Source organism: Lipophrys pholis (genome assembly GCF_963383615.2).
Source record: "Lipophrys pholis genome assembly, chromosome: 8".
Lineage (NCBI taxonomy): Eukaryota > Metazoa > Chordata > Actinopteri > Blenniiformes > Blenniidae > Lipophrys > Lipophrys pholis.
In genome coordinates this window covers 3,597,414-3,616,519 of record NC_137630.1, presented here as the reverse complement: position 1 = coordinate 3,616,519, position 19,106 = coordinate 3,597,414, and the positions used below count along the sequence as shown (strand labels likewise).

The following is a 19,106-nucleotide window of genomic DNA, read 5'->3' as shown; positions in this document are numbered from 1 at the left end:
CCATATTGATTTTAATCTACCGTAATTATGCTGAATCCTGTTAATTAGGGTCTGAGCACTGAAAGTGTCGAAGGACCATATTGAAATTGTAAAGATTATTATTATTGTTGTTGTTGTTGTTGTTGTTGTTGTTGTTGTTATTATTGTTATTATTAACTCTTATACATTTTTCATTATGGGAAAACGTGTTTTTGAGGAACTTAACCATACATAACTTTTTGCGACTCTTTGCACAGTCATCAGGCAAAAGAATTTATAATTTGGAGGAATCATACATGACAAAAAATGGCCCAATGTAGAAGAAAAAAAATTTGGTGACCAAAGCGTACCAGAATGGCACCATAATATCTGAGGGCGTGGCCAAAACAGTTTAGTATTGTGTAAAAACAGGAAGTGACGTGTAAAAGGCCTTAACATTGCTTGATTGGCTTCAAACTTTACAAATTGCATCAGAGACCGGCCCTCATCACAACCACATGATTACTTTTGTTCGTATGCCATTTGGGAGTGTGGCAATGGCTTATCACGCCATGAAACAGGAAGTGCAATGTAAATAGCCTAAACATGGTCTGATATGCATCAAAGTTCACACATTGCATCAGTCTGTCCCTCATCTCAACCTTGTGTTGACTCTCAGTCGTAATACCATTTGAGGGCGTGGCAATGGTCAAAAATGCCATGGAACAGGAAGTGCAATATAATTACACTGAATGTGATCATATTGCCCTCAAACTTGATACTCTGCATCAGAGTCCGGCCCTCATCACAGCCAAACAATTACGACCATCAGCCATTGCGCCACCTACTGGAAACAGGAAGTGGGGTGTACTTGCTTGGATCTGGCTCTAACTTCACATGTTGCTTGAGAGTCCAAGTCTGATCACAGTGAAATGACAGTCACAATCATAGGGCATAATGCATTTGCATTTGCGTATGTGCTAATTAGCATTCTCACTTGCATTAGCATATACACTAATCAGCATACATGTTAGCATTTGTTTATGCAATAATTAACATATGCGCTGGCGTTAGCAAATGCCCTCATAAGCATACACACTTATATTAGCAAACGCAGTAATTGGTGTATGTGTTAGCATTGCGCTAATTAGCATATAGGTTAACAGCGTACGTGCAAATGAGTATACACGCTAATTAGCATATGTGTAGCATGAGAGTCCACTTCTGATAACTGTCAAGAGACACAACCAATGGGCATGGCGCCACCTGCTGGAAATAGGAACTGGTGTGTACCAGTTCTGTTCTGGTTGCAATTTCACATGTTGCATGAGACTCCACATCTGATCACAGCCTGAAGATGGTTACATCAATCGGGCATAGCGCCACCTGCTGGTAATAGAAAGTGGGGAGACGTGCACAAAACCTCGACATGCGACACATTGGATGTGCGTGTGTGTGCGAGGACCCGTTCAACGCTGCTTGCAACTTTCATTTGTTGTTGTTTTTTGGTGATGACATCTGTAATCAGTCTGCAAATCAAAGGAAATTACAAGTTTTTCCGGAGAGAATCTGTTTCCACCAGTTCTGCCTGCTGGCTCACTACTGATCCTTGTGTCACACAGGGTTTCCACGGAATGCCAGGATATCCGGGGCCTTTAGGGGAAAGAGGTCCTGCAGGCCCTGTTGGACCTACAGTAAGACCGAAGGGACAAATATTCATGTTTTCTCTGTCTTTACATACATTGTCTATTTCTACAGTCATACATTTCATTTCACAGGGCCTGCCAGGGAACAAAGGTGAACGAGGAGAAAAGGTGAGAAATGCCTTTAAAACCTTTTTTTTTTTCTTATTGCACACACAACAGCAGTGAGTTTAATTGTTAATCTACTTTGAATCTGTTGATGTTTCACAGGGTGAACCTCAGTCAATGGCCGTAATCTACCAGCTGGTCACACAGGCCTGTGAACAACTAGTACACAGTAAGTCATTGCTTAGGAAACATGTAAAAAAAAAAAAAAAAAAAGCGCAGACGAAAGTCCAAATGTAGACTAACATTTTCTTTAGAAAGTGTGTAGCTGTTACCATCCTGATGGTGGAGGTTGAGGTCAGGAGAGAAAGCGCTCTAGAGACAGACAGACAGATTAAAAAAGAAGCTTGGAAACAAAGTAATAAAAAGAATTACTGACTAAACTGACTTCTGGACAATTCTGTTTGACAACAGAAAGTACTTAATTATAGGTTAGCAGAAGTTAGATCAACACATTCCACTCAACAGCCCCCAACACCCCCTGTCACACACACACACACACACACACACACACAATACAGCCATTTAGTCACTGATAATTTAATAATTGTTCTCATGAGTGACCACAAGCAACCATATACTGATAAGAGCCTGCACCTCCCCATTTACCCACAAGGCATTTTCCCAACATTTTCATTGTTTGCTTCCTTTTGCTTTCTTGGCCTAACACTGTTAACTGTTTTTATTCTGTTATTATTATAAACACGCCGTGTCTCTCTATGGTTCACTTCCTGTGTTTGCTCTGCCAACTTTTTCACTGTAAATGAACTGCACCAGAGTTCACCTGCAAGTGAACTGAGGACCATATGTTTGGTCTCCACCAGATTGAGGATGAGCTTTAACCCTCCAGAGCTGAAGCAGACTATCACAGGAAGTGAACTCTGGTCTGCTTGAAGAGGACCAAGCAGTGCTGGTGTGAAAAGGTGCTAAGACACAAACGTATGTTCTTGCTTCTCCAGAGGAAGTGTTAAAGCTCGACATGCTTATCAACGAGATAAGTCGGAAGCCAGCTCCTATTGAGGAGCCAGTGGGAGCCCCAGGAGAACCAGGCATACCAGGCCCTAAAGGCCCGCCCGGCACAAGGGGTAACCAAGGTCGTGTCGGGGCAAGGGGGAGGCCTGGTAAGCCTGGATATCCAGGAGAACAGGGTAGGACTTCTTTTAGCTGTATGATTTGTTGACAAGAAAATCTAATCAGGGTCAACATTCATCCAGCAGCTGCTTTTCTTCCTTTTCAGGAAGAAGAGGTTCATTTGGGAACAAAGGTGAAGGAGGGACCAACGTCGAAGGACCACCGGGGATCAAAGGATTTGCAGGTTCCCTCCCACAAGCCATTTCATGCTTTGTAGTGTCCGATCAGTGAAGCTAATTGTTCGGATGTTTGTGTGCCATGTGTTTATGGTGGATTTGTGTCATCAGGTGTTGCAGGTGAATCCAAGCTGGGAGTCCAAGGTCCTAAAGGAGAAGATGGGAAGCTCGGACCACCAGGAATCCCTGGACCTCCTGGTCAGCCCGGCGAGATCGGTCCGCCGGGTGTTTGTGACAGCAGTGGAGGCTGCCGCAGTGTTTCCCAGCAAACAGGTTCGTAACCTTCTTAGTTTTTTATCACAAGTATTGTTTAAGTCAGGAGTCCCCACCCCCCGGGCCAGTACCGGTCTGCGGATCATCACTGGCTGCAAAGAAATAATAAAAAGTCTTTTTCTGAGAATGTACACTTAAATTTTCTTTAATCTGTATTGAGTTTTAATGACTCAGCAGTTTTATTCCTATGAAGAGTTCAGTGCTCAAACTCACAAAATTGGTAAAAAGCAAATATCGCTTGAGAACTCCTTTGAAAGGGATCAGCTGTAATGCTGCCCTACATAAAACTGGACGAGTTATTATCTTGTTTCCATTGCTGCACTATTTTACCTAGACCCCTTGGTTTGTAGGGTTTGAACACCAAGCGTTGTAAAGTCCCTATTGTAAGGAATTATTAGGGTCTGAGCACTACAAGTGGAAGTGGGGTGTAAATAGCCTGGACAACTGATGCCTGGAGTATTCTCATTTATCCAGTCTCTCTTAAATTGTCTTTAAATCAATTCTTAAAATTTATTACGAATAAATCCAAACTAGAGCTCTTTCTCTTTTATCATAACACAACTTCCTCTCTCAAGATTAGATGCAACATTCTGACTGGTATGTACCTTTATAGCGTATTCAGAGAAATCTTTAAAATATACTTCCCATAAAAGGTCTCCCTTCTGCACAGAGAATAAATCAATACACGAAAACACGAGCATTACCATTCATTTCCACTCATTTCCAACCCGCAGTTCCTCAAATCGATCTCACCTCAAAGTCGATATGTTTACAAACAAACCAGAATTTTTAGCCATCAAACTTTGGGTATGTCATCTTCAGAAACCTGCCGCATGGGTTTCTGGGATATGAAACATGGCTTTGTGGCAGCGCCAGTGGAAATATCAACATTGGATCTATTCATCCTGAAATAAAGGCAGACTTTCTCAAAGAAAGAGTCTTCAAGCCACAAGACCAGTCTGAAATGTTGTACAACTGACCGTTCATCGGTTTTTCCAGTGCAAATTGAGATCTTGCGAGATTGCGTGTACAAACGGGATCTTGTCTATCTTTGCCTCGGGTAAATTTGGAAGTTTCCGTGACAGTAAGAAGACTTTAGAGACATTAGACATTAGAGATGTACCTCAACAACTAAAACTGCGTCCTACATTTTTCATTTTTCCCATGTGAGCGAAGGACCATTACGCTATCACCATGATTGAGAGTTCCTTCGCACAATCAACGTGTGCCAAACATCCATACCAGTCAAAATCTTGCATGTACCCTTGCGAGAGGAAGTTGCGATATGAAAAAGGGTCAGAACGAGCTCTACATTTCATTTTTTCCTAATAAAATTTAAGAATTGATGTCAAGACAATTTAAGGGAGACTGAATACATAAGAATACCAGGTGATGACTCCTTTAAAATGAAATACGGAGGTCATTTGTAAATCACATGGGGTTCAAAGTATATAATAGTCCCGTTAGCAGCTGACATTAGAGGCTAACATTAGCAGCAGAAGTGTCAAGACCGATGGCACTGCAGGCGAGTCTATGACAGTTGGAATTTTTCCAAAAGCTTGATACCTCTTTGCCTGGTATCATCCAAAATTAGTGAAACATTCAGGTCCAAAATGTCTAGCACAGACACGAAGAGCGGTTGGGAGAGTCACAAGAACATTATTGTTGTAAATAAACTTAACAGAAGTGGGATTAAGATATTAGCCTCCCGTGTTGACGACGACACAATCAAGACCTCCCGTTTTGGGGGATTCTGGTTTGAACAAAGAGCCCAAACAAAAACAACTCAGCCACTTTCAGACTCCAGATATTCAGGCAAGTTTCTACTGAGGTCCAACATCGATATACATTTTTTAACAAGGAATCATGGGATGTCCGGATCATGACTCCTTTAAGTTTACTGCAGTAATTGATCACATTGTGGTGCTTTAAATAAACGCTATGCTACAATTTTATATATTCTATTGACAGATTTTTGCAGAGTCACTGCCTGAATGTACAGTAGGACTATGTATAGTAGTCATATGTGATGACTTCTCTATTTGTGTGCATGTGCTGCCTCTCTTCCTCCAGAAGATCCTTACTATGGCTACCAGCCCTGACTGGAAGTGACTGAGATGTACATGAAGCTACTGCTAAGTGACAGACTGAGGATGAAGCTTCAAAGCACCACTGAAGGTTTGGTGAGTTGAACTTGCCACTGACTGACGTGGAAGCTTCATCAGCAAAAGGAAAAACACACAGGAAGGATCTCTCTGTTCTCTTCTTACAGAGTTCTTAGCCCTCCCCACGAGGCTGAGAGGGGAATTTTTACAGTTGTACGTATTTTCCAATGTAGAATAGCATTCAAAGACTAGATGGCATCGTAAAGGAAAATATTTTCCCAGTGGGATCTTTAAAGTGCTGTCTCATGTCTCATACATCATATTCGCACTGAAACCTTCTCTGACCATGTTTATGTATTCATGCACTGTATTTCAGTAACTGTGTTACCTTTCAATGTAATTCATCTGCCTTTCTAACCTTAACTGCCTCAAAGATAATGAGCATACTCCATGGTGTTAAAGCTTGTTTTCTCCCGTGGTATAAATGATACTGTGAGAATCTCTGTTGTTATATGTAGAATTAATTGTATATTCTTTATTGTATTTACTGTATCTTGTTATTCATGTATATTTTATATTATCTATTCCTATTGATTGTTTGTGTTTACATTTTCTTAATACGCCTGGTCAGTGTGTCACTGTGAGAGAGGGAAAGAGAATTTTGGGGGTTTGTTCTACTTTTTCGTGTTCAATAAAATCTCTGACGTCGTCTCACGAATTCTGATGTTTTTACTTTTCCAAGATAACCCCAATCACCTGAGACATGGACTAATTTCACGTCATTTGAAATATAGAATATCAGTGCAGTAACTTTTGAAAGTAAAACACAAAAAGGCAAACCTTTGGTCTTTTTAAGTTAACTATGTTTAATTCCAATAGCATCTAATAATTGTTTCCCTCCTGCAAGGCAGGATGCCACATTTCATGGGTGGCAGAGACAAGAGCTGCAAAGTTTGAAGAGTTATTTATTGAAAACAAATGTTCTACTTTTGAACAGTTGTCTGATAAATAGTTTGCCAGCCTCTCTCTCTCTCTCTCTCTCTCTCTCTCTCTCTCTCTCTCTCTCTCTCTCTCTCTCTCTCTCTCTCTCTCTCTCTCTCTCTCTCTCTCTCTCTCTCTCTCTCTCTCTCCTCTTTCTTTGAGTATCCATTCCAGATTTCCCTGCGAAACCTCCCAATAACATAATGGACGATGTGATCTCCTTCAATCCAAGAACAAATCTATTTCTGTGATGATTGGTTTAATTACACGATTAGATTCCCCTTCTATGTCCGTAATTAAAAAGTCCCGGGAGCAGGATCTCCAGGTTGGTGTCAATGAATCGGACTGACATGTTGAGGAACAATGTATACGGCTGTATGTAAGGTACGTTCTACCCCGTTTACATGACGACGGAGTCGGAGCATTTAAAAAGAATTCCACTTTGGCACTTTGGGAGCTATTTTCAATAAGTTGCGTTTTCATTGACTCCAAGCAACGTTGTTGTGTAAATGGACACGATTTGTGTTTTCACTTGAAAAACGTTGTCGTGTAATGGAGTCACTACAGAAGAGCTATAGAGTCCCTAAGGCACTGTTTACGCCACAACGTTTCACGTGACAACACCTAATCCGGTAAAAAAAAAAAAAGAAGCAGTAATGTAGCTAGGGGGGCTGAATGGGCTTCAGCGCCCCCCCCCCCCAAGAAACAAATACAGTCAAGTTTTTTTAAATGTCTTTTTTTAAAACTCAGAGCCCCTGTCTACTGTGTGGAAGTTGCAGCAATGATGCAATGACCCTCATCCAAGATCTTGCAGGCATGTCGAGGTGTAAAGATGAGATGTATCCAGCGCACCCCCACCTGCTTTTTATTTTATTTTTTGCAAGACAAAAGACAGAAACAAACAACGATGCCATACCCGAACAGTATACACCCGGAATGACCACACTTTGATTTCTGTCATTTTATTATGAATAACTTTGATATATAATTACATTTAAAAACTTTAAATGCTTATTGTGTAATGCCTGACACTGAGCTCATATTAGACATTTATATTTCCTTTTCCTTCACAAGGACTTGATGCTTATTAACAACTGCAGAGCTCCACATGTTGTCTTTCTTGGCCAAAACACTTGATCTTCCTCATTAAGATCCTGTTTGTTTGAAGACTTATGGGTCAACTGAAGGCACGTAAAGGTTGAACACTTTCACAGTCCTGAGCCAAACACACCACCGCAAACATTCACACAGCAGTGTACATTGTCCTCGTGCCACTTCCCTGCTCACCTCTAAGACTACATGGTACAGGAGGTGTCATGGAACAGAAATGCAAGGCTTAAAGTTAAACGGAAAGACTCTTGTGACCACACAGTCAACATTCAGCACCGGTTTTCAGAAACAGCTTTCCACCATATTCTCCCTCTGGCCTGGTATCCAGTAGAATTCAGTCTTTATGAAGTAAACAATGGCCTTCCCGCTATCCTCATCACTTTGTACGTGTTGAGACCCGGAGAGTCAAACCCTGGAGAAAGACCTTTCTTACTGAAAGGGAAGAAGTTGAAGAGCTGCCGGTCCTGCGCCTCCAGAAAGACGGAGGAGCTGTTCACCTTCATCTGGCAGGGATACGGGCTCTCGAACACCACCCTGAACACTCTGTCCTGCAGATAATCCAGTCTGATAGTTCTGTACTTTAACGGCACCCTCGCGTCCACCTGAGGTCCAAACTGCTGCATGACCAGAACTCCATTCGAGTCCGCCTTGATCTCATAGAAGGTCATGTTCCTGTAGGTGTAGAAGCCCATGTATGGCAGCGGGTCGGGTGGCGCTCGCATGGCTCGCTGGGCGTTCCTGTAAGCGTCCTCCACCACAGGGATGAGGTGGTGGAAGGCCTGCCTGACCACGTCCTGGTCCACAGGCCGGACACCGGCCATCAGGACCACAAGTCCCAGTTTGAGCCGCGGCACCAGCGAAAGTGTGGCCGCGTATCCATCCAGGTCACCGTCCTTCCTCACCACGTCGTAGCCGAATTGCTCATTGACCTCCCACGGCGTGCCAGTGGAGTTGGCAAAGTAGCCGGCGTGGCATCTCATGATGGGAGCCAGCATAGTGTTCAGGGTGTCCTGCTGGAGGAAGTTCCCGCCGTACACCCCCAGAAGAGCCATCATCAGTTTGGCCATGTCCGCCGTGGTGGAGTACATCTGACCCGCGGGCCGGTACCAGCCCAGGTCGTAGAGCGGCGCAGGCTGCCCGCTGCTGTACACTCCCACCGCCATCTGCTTCTGAACGGCGGGAGTCAGATCGAAGCCCGTGTCCTCCATGCTGAGCCGCCCCAGGATGTTGCTGGAAACCCAGGACTCAAAGTCCGAGCCCGCCACCTTCTGAGACAACACGTTCGCCAGCAGCGAGAAGGCAACGTTGCTGTAGTGACATCTGAGAAAAAAGACAGAATTGTTTCAGACGTTCAGAAGTTCTCAGCTCTGTATCCATCACATGTAGTAACAGGTAACTTCTGTGTTCACAACTAATGATTCATGACGTTCAAATCACACATGAATGAATAGATTAGTGCAGCTGTACTCTGCTGAATCTTTTCCTTCAACTTACGTCATCTGACTTGAAAATGTACGAAATAAACGATGAAAAACTGTCTGAGCAAATCATTTTCCACATCAAAGTATTGTAAGTTTGGAATCAGCACCCCTGCTAATGATTAATTGTAAATAAAAGACACGGTTGGACAATTACATGAATAGAAATTCAATCAGTAAATGATGAAACTGGATTTGACTAGATATGATGATGTCATCATGTGTGTTGAACATACACACTGATTTTAAAGTGTTGAAATTAGGGCATCAAAATATATCACAAATTCATTGTTATTGCAAAATCAACATGTGACAAAAGACTGAACATCAATAAGTTATCTTTCCATCGCCAATACATTCATGAGCTGCAAATTCAAGATGACAGAAAGTGAAAGTGAAAGAAATGAAGGAAACGAAAAAAAAAAGGATTAATCACAATTTGATCAGAAAATGTATGCTCTTAATTAAAAAAATGTTGATTGATTAACAGCCCGCTATAATTCTAGTGGTGACAGAAGTCAGAGGTATAAAAGTCAAGAAAATGACAAAAAAAAAACAACAAAGATAACAAACTGCTCTTTTTCTGAAACTCTTCTGTAGAAACTGCAGCCACCCGTGACGGCAGGTGTAAACAACCGTCTCCACGCCCGCCCGGCGCCTCTCACCCTGGGCAACGCCTGAGTAGGGAAGAGACCATCCTTTAGCGAGGAGGGTGTTTCCAGAGCCAATGTTGTGCAGAGAGGTTCGCCAGAGTTTATCCAGTCGGCTCCTCTTAGGCCCCGTTTACACGACACCTAAGTTTTTAATCCGGCTCCCAAGGTGGAAAGATTCTTTCACGGTGCAAATCCCTCCTGGAGAGACTGATGGAGGCTACAGAGCCTGTTACTGCTCATCTCCCCCTCCCTCCTGCTCATCCAGTTGTAAACAAACATGGCGACCCGTAGTGGTACGACCCGTAGTGGTACGACCCGTAGTGGTACGACCCGTAGTGGTACGACCCGTAGTGGTACGACCCGTAGTGGTACGACCCGTAGTGGTACGACCCGTAGTGGTACGACCCGTAGTGGTACGACCCGTAGTGGTACGACCCGTAGTGGTACGACCCGTAGTGGTACGACCCGTAGTGGTACGACCCGTAGTGGTACGACCCGCGGTCCATATTCTAGTTTTATCCTCCAGATCAGTAGTTTAGTAGTTGAGACTCTCCCTGTTATCATCCGATGTGTCATCAGTCCATACGGATGTCAGGTTCTCTCCATTTTCTTCATGTTTATAGTGTTTTGTTCTCTGCACACGTCTGTGTAGTTTCATAACAAAATCAAGCAACAGCGCCCTCCAGTGGCCCGGCATACTAACTACATCGTTGTCTCTGTGTCTGCTGCTGCAGTGGAAACGCACTTTTTTTTTTTTGCGGATTAGGTGTTGTCACGTGAAACGTTGCCGTGTAAACAGGGCCTTAACCTCCTGTACCAGCTCCGGCTCCTTCCCCACAACCACATCCTTTGTTTTAATGTAAATAGAATTTTGGTTTTCTTTTAGAAACTCTTTACAGGTCAAACACTTAAAAGAAACGTAAGTTCAGGCTCTATGACACGATGGAGGGACATGTCTGGGACATCTTGAATGTTGTGAAAGTTCAATGCCGACACGACTCTGCCAGTAGTGATCTCTGCTAGAAGACGTCAGTGTTGTGTTGTGTCCTCTACTCTCACTAAAACACACACATTTATAGAAAAGCAGAATTTGATGTTTTCTTAATTACTTCTGTAATGATGTTTACGAGATGTTTTAGGAGAAAATGTATAGTTTTTGCATTTTTGTTTCAGAAAAGTTTCAAGTTTACACGGAAACATTTTTAAAAAGTTGTCCATTTCCATGGAAACTGCAGAAACACTGAAAATCATGTTGTTTTCCTGTTGGGCCACAAGTTTGCGGTGTTGGTTGTTTTGGCACTGAAGCACCACCCACCCACCCAAACCACACACACACACACACACACACACACACACACACACACACACACACACACACACACACACACACACACACACACACACACACACACACACACACACACACACACACACACACACACACACACACACCTCTTTGGCATCGTCAGGCTCTCCGTGGCTGAGTGCTGAGTATAGGATCATGTACTGTGTGGTGCCCAGAGAACAATACATATAAACATTAACAATCTTCATACACAGATATTTCTATGGACAGACGACCAAGTTGGATTGTTGTTACGGTGACTGTCAACTATCAAATTCATGACACTCTGGAGGAAACATTGTTCTTATAGTTCATCTACTGAGCATGTGCAGGAAAACTATTTACTGTGGCTGTGGTGCTCATGAACATTAGCAATGTTCTCCTATGGAGACAGAGGCCCTGTTTACACGACAACGTTTCATGTGACAACACCTAATCCGCAAAAAAAAAGAAGTGTGTTTCCACTGCAGCAGCAGACACAGAGACATCAATGTAGTTAGTATGCCGGGCCACTGGGGGGCGCTGTTGCTTGATTTTGTAATGAACAGGGAGAGTCTCAACTATTAAACTACTGATCTGGAGGATAAAACTAGAATATAGAACGCGGGTCGTACCACTACGGGTCGTACCACTACGGGTCGTACCACTACGGGTCGTACCACTACGGGTCGTACCACTACGGGTCGTACCACTACGGGCCGCCATGTTTGTTTACAACTGGATGAGCATGAGGGAGGGAGAGATGAGCAGTAACAGGCTCTGTAGCCTCCATCAGTCTCTGCAGGAGGGATTAGCGGCTTGAAAGAATCTTTCCACCTTGGGAGCCGGATTAAAAACTTTACAGATACAGTGCATCTGCAAAATGGTGTCGTGTAAACGGACCCCCCAAAAGTGAAGAAAGTTTTGTGGATACACTCGAATTCGTTGTCGTGTAAACGGAGCATGAGTCAAAGCGATTTCAAAAGTTTACACCTTGTGAACAATTTTCAAAAAGTGCCATTTCCAGTGGCTCCGAACACCGATATCGTGAAACGCTGAAACACGATGCACGTTTTCCATTTTCATTTGAAAATGTTGTGTAAATGGGCCTGGCTCCGGGCAGATTAGATCCAGCTGAGATCTTCTGGAGTTCCAGTTCTTGGCCAGTTGCTGGAGGTGTTACACCCCTGATCTAGACTTTAACTGCTCCTTATATTAAATTCTAACTCTCTTTTCATTTCTTACCACAGAAATATACAATTCAGTGCAATTTTGATTGTGATTGTTATCGCAACGTTCACTACCTGCTGAGCTCAGATCACCAGGAATTGAAACAGAACATGTGAACCCCCCCCCAGCTGGAGCTTGGTGGGTTGAAATGAGGAAAGAGTCTTACTTGGTTCCTGGATCAGCCACGAGAATGTCATCCTGTAACAAACCCAGGGCTTCCTGTGTGTCTCCGCTCCAAAGAAGATTAGTCGACCTTAATCTTCTGGGTAACCCTGTAAAAATATTGAGCCTCAGTCAGTCAAACTGGAAAGCCACTCTGGAGTTAAAGCCCGGGCGGTTTGACTGCAGCTCTTGAACACTTCAGAACCTTCCTGAAGGGAAGAGTCCAGTTGTTATATTGAACCATCATCAAAACAGAGATGTTACCAAACCGTCCAGAGTTACTGGGAGGGATTCATGCATGTTTGTAAAGAAGCTGCTGTTATTGAACACACAACTTTTAATATAATTTCTGTGTTGTACCTTCTTTTTCTCTTTTCTCTTTTCTGAATCTCTTTTTCTTCCCACAACTTTGACTTTGCCCTCATCGCCTACACCGCCTTGCCGTCTATTCTTTTTTTTTTTTTTATTTGCAGAAAAGCTCTGATAAGTTTGGAAACTTCCTCCACCAACACGTCCAGCTCCAGAGTATCACACACACACATTAGAGCTCCAATGGATCAAGCAATATTCCACCAGATGGTTCTGCTGTAATCTGGGTCTCATGATGTTAGCTGCACACACAAAAAAAGATTACTACATCTGTGCAGCCTGTAGTTTCAGAGAGCGACGGCCATAAACACGGAACTCAATGTGAACGATCCATTTTCACATTTTCCAGAAAGACGCTGATTTAACATGAAGCGAAGGTTTCAGAACCAGCTCAGAGAGTCTGTGGAAGCTCTGTGGTTGTGTGAGTGCATCAGCATGTCACGTGTCTCGGATGCAGCTCACTAGTGTGACGGAGACAAAAGCTCTTTGATATTGATGCCAAACACAGAGTGCTGACGACTCACACTCATGTCAGTCATCGGACCATCGGACAGTTTGTTCACCAGTTGAATGTAAACACTTCACGTTCCCATTTTGAAATACAGAAGTTAAATGATCAATTATTTTCACTTATACAGTCAGTTTGACTCTTTTTAACACACTTTCATAGCATGTTTGGGATCATCTTTAGTTTCAGTCTCAATGATTAAACTGGTGAAATTCAGATTTCATCATAAGTTGCAGTTTTCAGCTCAACAAACATCAGCTTGAGGTGCAAGATGGAAATCTGCTGACTCAGCGGCTGGCGGCTGTATTGATCCACTGGTGGATGTTTGAGCTGCGGTCTTCAGTTTTACGACGTCAATCAGTCAGTTTGAACCAAACAGCCACATTAGGACCGGATTCACACGGTCAGCGTTCCTCTGATGACTCTTTCTCAGTCTGTCCTCAAACAGACCACAGCAGGTGAAGCTCCTGTGTTAATCCCTCAAGCGGGAGGCCAGAGCTGATTAGCTTGATCTCCGCACACAGATCACAGTAAAAATAACTCCTTCCTGTCTTTTTTAAGCCTGGGTCATGGAAGGGATGTGTCCTCAGCAGGAAATAGATGCGATGAGGTTGATTTCAGACCTACATTCACTCACTGCTGCTAAGACGTCTCACGGTGTCGTCATGTGAACGACATGTTAAATAACCCATCAGCTTCCATATCAACTCACCAGCTGCTCAAGTGTAAATAGTCCAGAAATCTGAGTTTTATATTTGACCTTTGAAGAAGCGTTGACCTCTTTGATTATCGTTACCATTTGTTAGATTTGCATTTATTTTCTGGAGAACTCATAGAAAAGAAGAATTTGAGTGAATAAAGTGAAGAATGCACACAAACAGAATGAAACTGTTCTCAACAAAAACTTTCTATTATCAAACCTCAGATGAGGATAAATCAGTTTGGAGTTTGGGTCTCGTTTTCTGAGAGGTTGGATTAGTCTCGCTGAACTAGTTTAACCAGGGTGTGGGCTGTAACATTAATGAGTGACACTGAAAACATAGATTAAGGAAATTAAAGCTGAGTTTTTGTGTTTTGTACCATTTCAGAGGTTGTCACTGTTTTTTTTTATCTTTTTATCTAAACGTCAGTTAAAGAGTCAGACTGTTGTTCTGTGGGCTCAATACGGCGAACATCTGGAATGTACAAACCTGCTCTACATGCATTTTTATATTTGGTCGTTAATATCCCTGCATGTCTCTTTGTGGCAGAACTTTCATTTTCAAGCAATGAGCTGTGCTCTTCTTTTGTTATGAAGCCGACACGTTTCAGCTGTAATAAACTAAGTTCATTCAGCTGTTGCGCTGCTGGTTTCATCTCATGTTCATTGTATTTATGATCTGAATAACTTCCTGAGGAGCCGCCTGTTTATTTTCACCACAGGAACAAAGTGATGTGACGTGGTGCGTTCAGGGTCCTTCAGTAAAAGAGGGCATTGGATTACCGGAGAGCTGGCTGGCCATCCGGCGCAGGGTGAGAGACGGTGAGCGGCCCCGGGGGGTCACGGCTGAGGCCGGCCCGCCGCCCCCACCCAGTGGGTTCTTGATGGTGAAGTTGTCCCAGTACTTCTCCAGAGGGTCGTCCAGCGAGTCCACCAGGCCGCTCTCCCACAGCTTGTACAGCATCAGGGTGGGAAAGATCTTCGACAGGCTCGCGATCCTGACGCCACAAAGATGGAGGAGAGGAAACGTCCCCTCGTTTATTAATACTCACGTTGCCACTGCTGCTGATTGAAATTCTTAATACGATGAGTGATCACAGCTCATATATGATGCTCACTTACTACAATGAAGGTATAATCCTAATCTCTCTCCCTCTAACTCCCCGGGAAAGCTGCTAATATCAGGATTTGTCTGAGCAGACACACACAAACACCAATTAGCTTTTTCCTTTTGCTCAAGTGTCTTTTCTTGTTGTTTTTATGGCCTGTTTGACGCACACGGACACACACACACGCACACGGACACACACACACTAAAGCTCACCTGTACACTGTGTACTCGTTGGGTGTAGGTGAAGATGGATCACTGAAGTTCTTTTTGCCAAAGTTTCCATTCCACAGAACCGAATCATTTAGGACCACGATGGCTGAGATTGCTGGGAGCTTGGTGGTGTGGACGCTCGTCTTCAGGAGTAAATCGATCTGTCAAGAGACTCGTCATTAATGCCAAAATCTGTAAGTCACGGCTCTTCATGATTTGTTCAGGACAGCCGGGTGCTTCACCTTCTCCAGGGCGACCCTCAGCGACGTGATGGGATGTTTCAGGGCCACAGGCTCCGGGAGGCGAGGACACATCTCCATCACTGGCTGCGTCTTCACCTCCTCTGTGAACAAACAGCAGAAGTCAGCCATCTTCCTCCTCGTGCCATCCACATCTCTGTTAGTGACACTGAGGTCTGACTGCACATCAATGTACTGGAACCAACTCTGATCTTGAACACAGAGGATTTTCAATAATCAAGAAGGTAAACTTGATAGATCAAGTCTGTCATTTAATCTGTCTGTCAGACTCAATCCTCTTCAGGGTTTTTTTTTCTAAAAACTACAAACTTTTAAAGATGAGATTTCCATCCAGGTTATCTGATCTCTCTCCTCCATGGGAAGATGAACCAAAGAGACACCCAGCCAACATCTGATCCTACAACGTCAACAATGGACTCCTGTGCAGGTGAGATGGAGTGGAACATTTTTGAATCACAATGAGCAACCGAGAAAAGGACAAACCCAAAACCAAAACGTGGCTCAAAGGGTCTTCCTATCTCAAAGTAAAGTTTTGATCAATGAATTTCAGAGATCCTGTTTTGGTTCCTCAACTTCACTTACACTATATCCAGCAGCAGACGTTAGCAAGCCTTAAATGTTCTTTTAATGACTGCTGCAGATAGGCCAATCATAATTTATAATCAATAAATCAATTAATTGCACGATAATTAAAATTGAGCTCGATAAGTTTGCCAGGCTTGATCATTTTTCATTTACCAAAGACGTCACTGCGAGCGGTGCTCATTCTGGTTTTATTGAACGGCGCTCTCACAGTTTAATGTTGTTTTAGAGAGTTGCCAGATTTCTGAGCCTTCCAGGGGAAAACCCGGGTAAGGCACACTGTAAACGGGCCTTAACATGGAGGGGGAAAACAGCCAATCTGGCAACAGGAGCCACCAGGGTCGCACCGCCAAATACGTCATCAAAATGCGAAGCATCACGACAAAAACAAATGGAAGACAGCAGCAGTACCTCAGACTCTGCCTCCACCATTAATACTTCATCTTCATATGGTTACCGTACTTTCCAGACGACAAGCCGCTGCTTTTTTTTTTTTTTTTACATGCTTTGAACTGTGTGGTTTACGACTCGGCTTTTTAAGGGTTAACGAGCTTCATACTGCTGATACGTGGGTGATGCGTTCAGGTGCATCACGTAACTCCAAAGCTCGCAGCAACACACTGAGAAAAAAGAATTATGAACGAGTTCATTTTTGGAACTACGAATTTAGAACTATGAACTGAACTCGTTCATATTAAAATTTGTGAACTGAACTTTGAACTAGTTCATGTAGAAACTGAACTTTCCCAACACTGCCTGTCAATCACTCTTGTGTGGGGAGGCGGGGCACCTGGCACACCTGAGCGCAGCATGAGACCCCCTGAGGAGGAGAGGGAGAGATGAGGTTGTTTTGATTCTTTATTTTGGATATTTACAATCTCTTTTTTCATAATACAATTCCAATTTTAAATATTCTTAAGAAATAACAGTTTATTTATCTTTAAAAGGGTATACTTGCATTATTATACCATTATTAATATATTAGTGGAAAAATGGTATCAAAACGGCAATATTATCATTTATCGCAATAATTTCTGGGACAATTTACCGTCCAGCAAAATGTGTTATCGTGACTGGCCCAGCTTCAGATAACATATTCCTCACAGGAGCTTCTAAACATCTGATTTTAATAAAGTCTGATACACTCAGACACCAAAGTAACATGTGGTTTTCTACTAAATGAGAATGAATTCTCAGCCTGACACACACAGATCTGACTATTAGAGACACTGAGGTCTGACTGTTAGTGACACACTGAGAGGTGACCGTGAGGATGATGATTAAAGGAGGATGTACTTTACTCAGCATTGGCTAAATGTAGTCTGATTAATCACATCAGGGCTTCTCAAAGACTTTAAATCATGTTGCTCTTACTGAACTCTTACACCAAGATGTGGAATTAAATAATGGCAGAATTCTTCATCTTTGTCATGTTGAAAAATATTATTTTAACAACTGATGAGATCAAACAGGAAAGAAAAAAACTCTTCTCTGGTTAGTTGGAGGTTTTAATTAATTCCTGATATGTAATCTGCTGTTAGTCTTTCATTCATCTCCATTAACCTGACAACAAATATTGATTTTGACAAAGTTTAATATAGCTTTGGCCTCTGATTACACTTTTTAAAGCAGGACTTGCTATAAAAGAAATCCTCCCCATCACTGGGTCACATGTCCAAAGCTTGACAGTAGCTGTTAGTGCAAAGGTATAATATGGTGATATGTTTATATTGTGATTAATGGTTATAATGGAGAGTGACGGTGCAGAGTTAAACAGATTCTGCTCCATCTTTTCTTTCTTTAGCAGATCAATGATAAACACTTTCCTCCATCAGTCTGGATTAATCACAGGGAGACTAAAAAGGCTGGTTTACTGTTCGCAGTGATATTTACAGGAACTGTAGCTCTGCTTCTACTGCGAACATCGCCGACCTGTGTTTTGATTTGTGTGTTTTATGAATACTGCTTATAGGAAAAAGTCATCTCACTTCTATAAATACTGATTCGTACTGTGAGGACGAAAGTATTGACTGATCATCTGATTTACTGAATTTGCAGCACGAACGCAGAAGCTGCTGTCACAGTTTCAGAAAGCTCAGCCGGCTCGCTCTTCAGCTGCAGTTTTAGGCTGGGGGAGGCTAATCCCACTGCTACTATTTCCAGCTTTGTGTAATCCTGCTGCTCTTCCTGCAAATGAGCAATTACACCAAAGAGGCAGAGGAAGGCCCTGAGCTCCACCGGCTCCTGGTCAGACGGTGGCTGCTTCAGCGTGGAGCCCTGTTACCTGCAGGGACTTTACCTGTCTGCAGCTTGGGCATCCTGTACTGCCAGATGAAGCAGCAGGTCATGACCACAGACAGGAGGAAGAACACCACCAGGCCCAGCATCGTCCATTTCACCTTCATCTTTATCAACGCTTGTTGAGTTAGATCTGGAAAAAAGTGTTTGGAATCTTTAGAAGCACTGAAACTTTTCACATTTGCCATCAGTTGATGCTGTCTTCTTTACAAAACAGAAAGAGGAACTCACCAGAAGAGCAAAGTGAGTCCGTGCCAGACGTCTTGTCTCATCTTCGGGCCATTCCTCATGCTCAGATGGTGGATATCCACAGTGTGAGCTCCTGCAGGTCCACGGCAGCCGACTGAACTGCTCCTGAGCATTCGGAGCTGCTCGCTCCTGGACATGCTCTTAATCCCGACGGTAGATTCCCACCACGCCCTGACATCATAATCTGCAGGGAGATCCAGCCACATGGTCAGAAATACGTAAGAAGAGCACTCATCCTCAGCAATCAAATCAGTCCATATCTTTGGGGTTAATTCCACACATGCATTACATATTCACCACTTCATCACCATTTACCAAGGAGGGGGAGGGAGGACATCCATGTGGAAATATCCACACATTTGACTTTTACCTGCAAAAATGACCGAGGTACATTTTTTGTTAGTTTGATTTGTTGGTAAACTCCACACAA

The 19,106-nt window shown here is 43.2% G+C and overlaps 2 protein-coding genes across 2 annotated transcripts in view; one reads left to right on the top strand and one right to left on the bottom strand.

Moving 5' to 3' along the window:
* LOC308113373 (collagen alpha-1(XX) chain-like) overlaps positions 1 to 6,167 on the top strand; it is a 70,836-nt gene extending 64,669 nt beyond the window's left edge. Inside the window, exons 36-42 of the mRNA XM_080469629.1 lie at positions 1,581 to 1,652; positions 1,737 to 1,772; positions 1,872 to 1,938; positions 2,726 to 2,914; positions 3,004 to 3,081; positions 3,185 to 3,346; positions 5,420 to 6,167. Coding sequence (XP_080325755.1) covers positions 1,581 to 1,652; positions 1,737 to 1,772; positions 1,872 to 1,938; positions 2,726 to 2,914; positions 3,004 to 3,081; positions 3,185 to 3,346; positions 5,420 to 5,448 — 633 coding nt within the window. The 3' untranslated portion in view covers positions 5,449 to 6,167. The remainder of the gene's footprint in view (positions 1 to 1,580; positions 1,653 to 1,736; positions 1,773 to 1,871; positions 1,939 to 2,725; positions 2,915 to 3,003; positions 3,082 to 3,184; positions 3,347 to 5,419) is intronic.
* Positions 6,168 to 7,233: 1,066 nt separating this feature from the next.
* On the bottom strand, positions 7,234 to 18,828 carry LOC308112945 (putative beta-lactamase-like 1). Its single transcript, XM_080468781.1, has 7 exons — positions 18,659 to 18,828; positions 18,429 to 18,560; positions 15,530 to 15,630; positions 15,291 to 15,448; positions 14,750 to 14,964; positions 12,394 to 12,499; positions 7,234 to 8,862 (listed from the first exon to the last, which is right to left on the bottom strand). The coding sequence occupies exons 2-7, from the start codon at positions 18,532 to 18,534 to the stop codon at positions 7,884 to 7,886; spliced, it is 1,665 nt and encodes a 554-aa protein (XP_080324907.1). The 5' UTR covers positions 18,535 to 18,560; positions 18,659 to 18,828; the 3' UTR covers positions 7,234 to 7,883.
* Between the last annotated feature and the right edge of the window lie 278 nt (positions 18,829 to 19,106).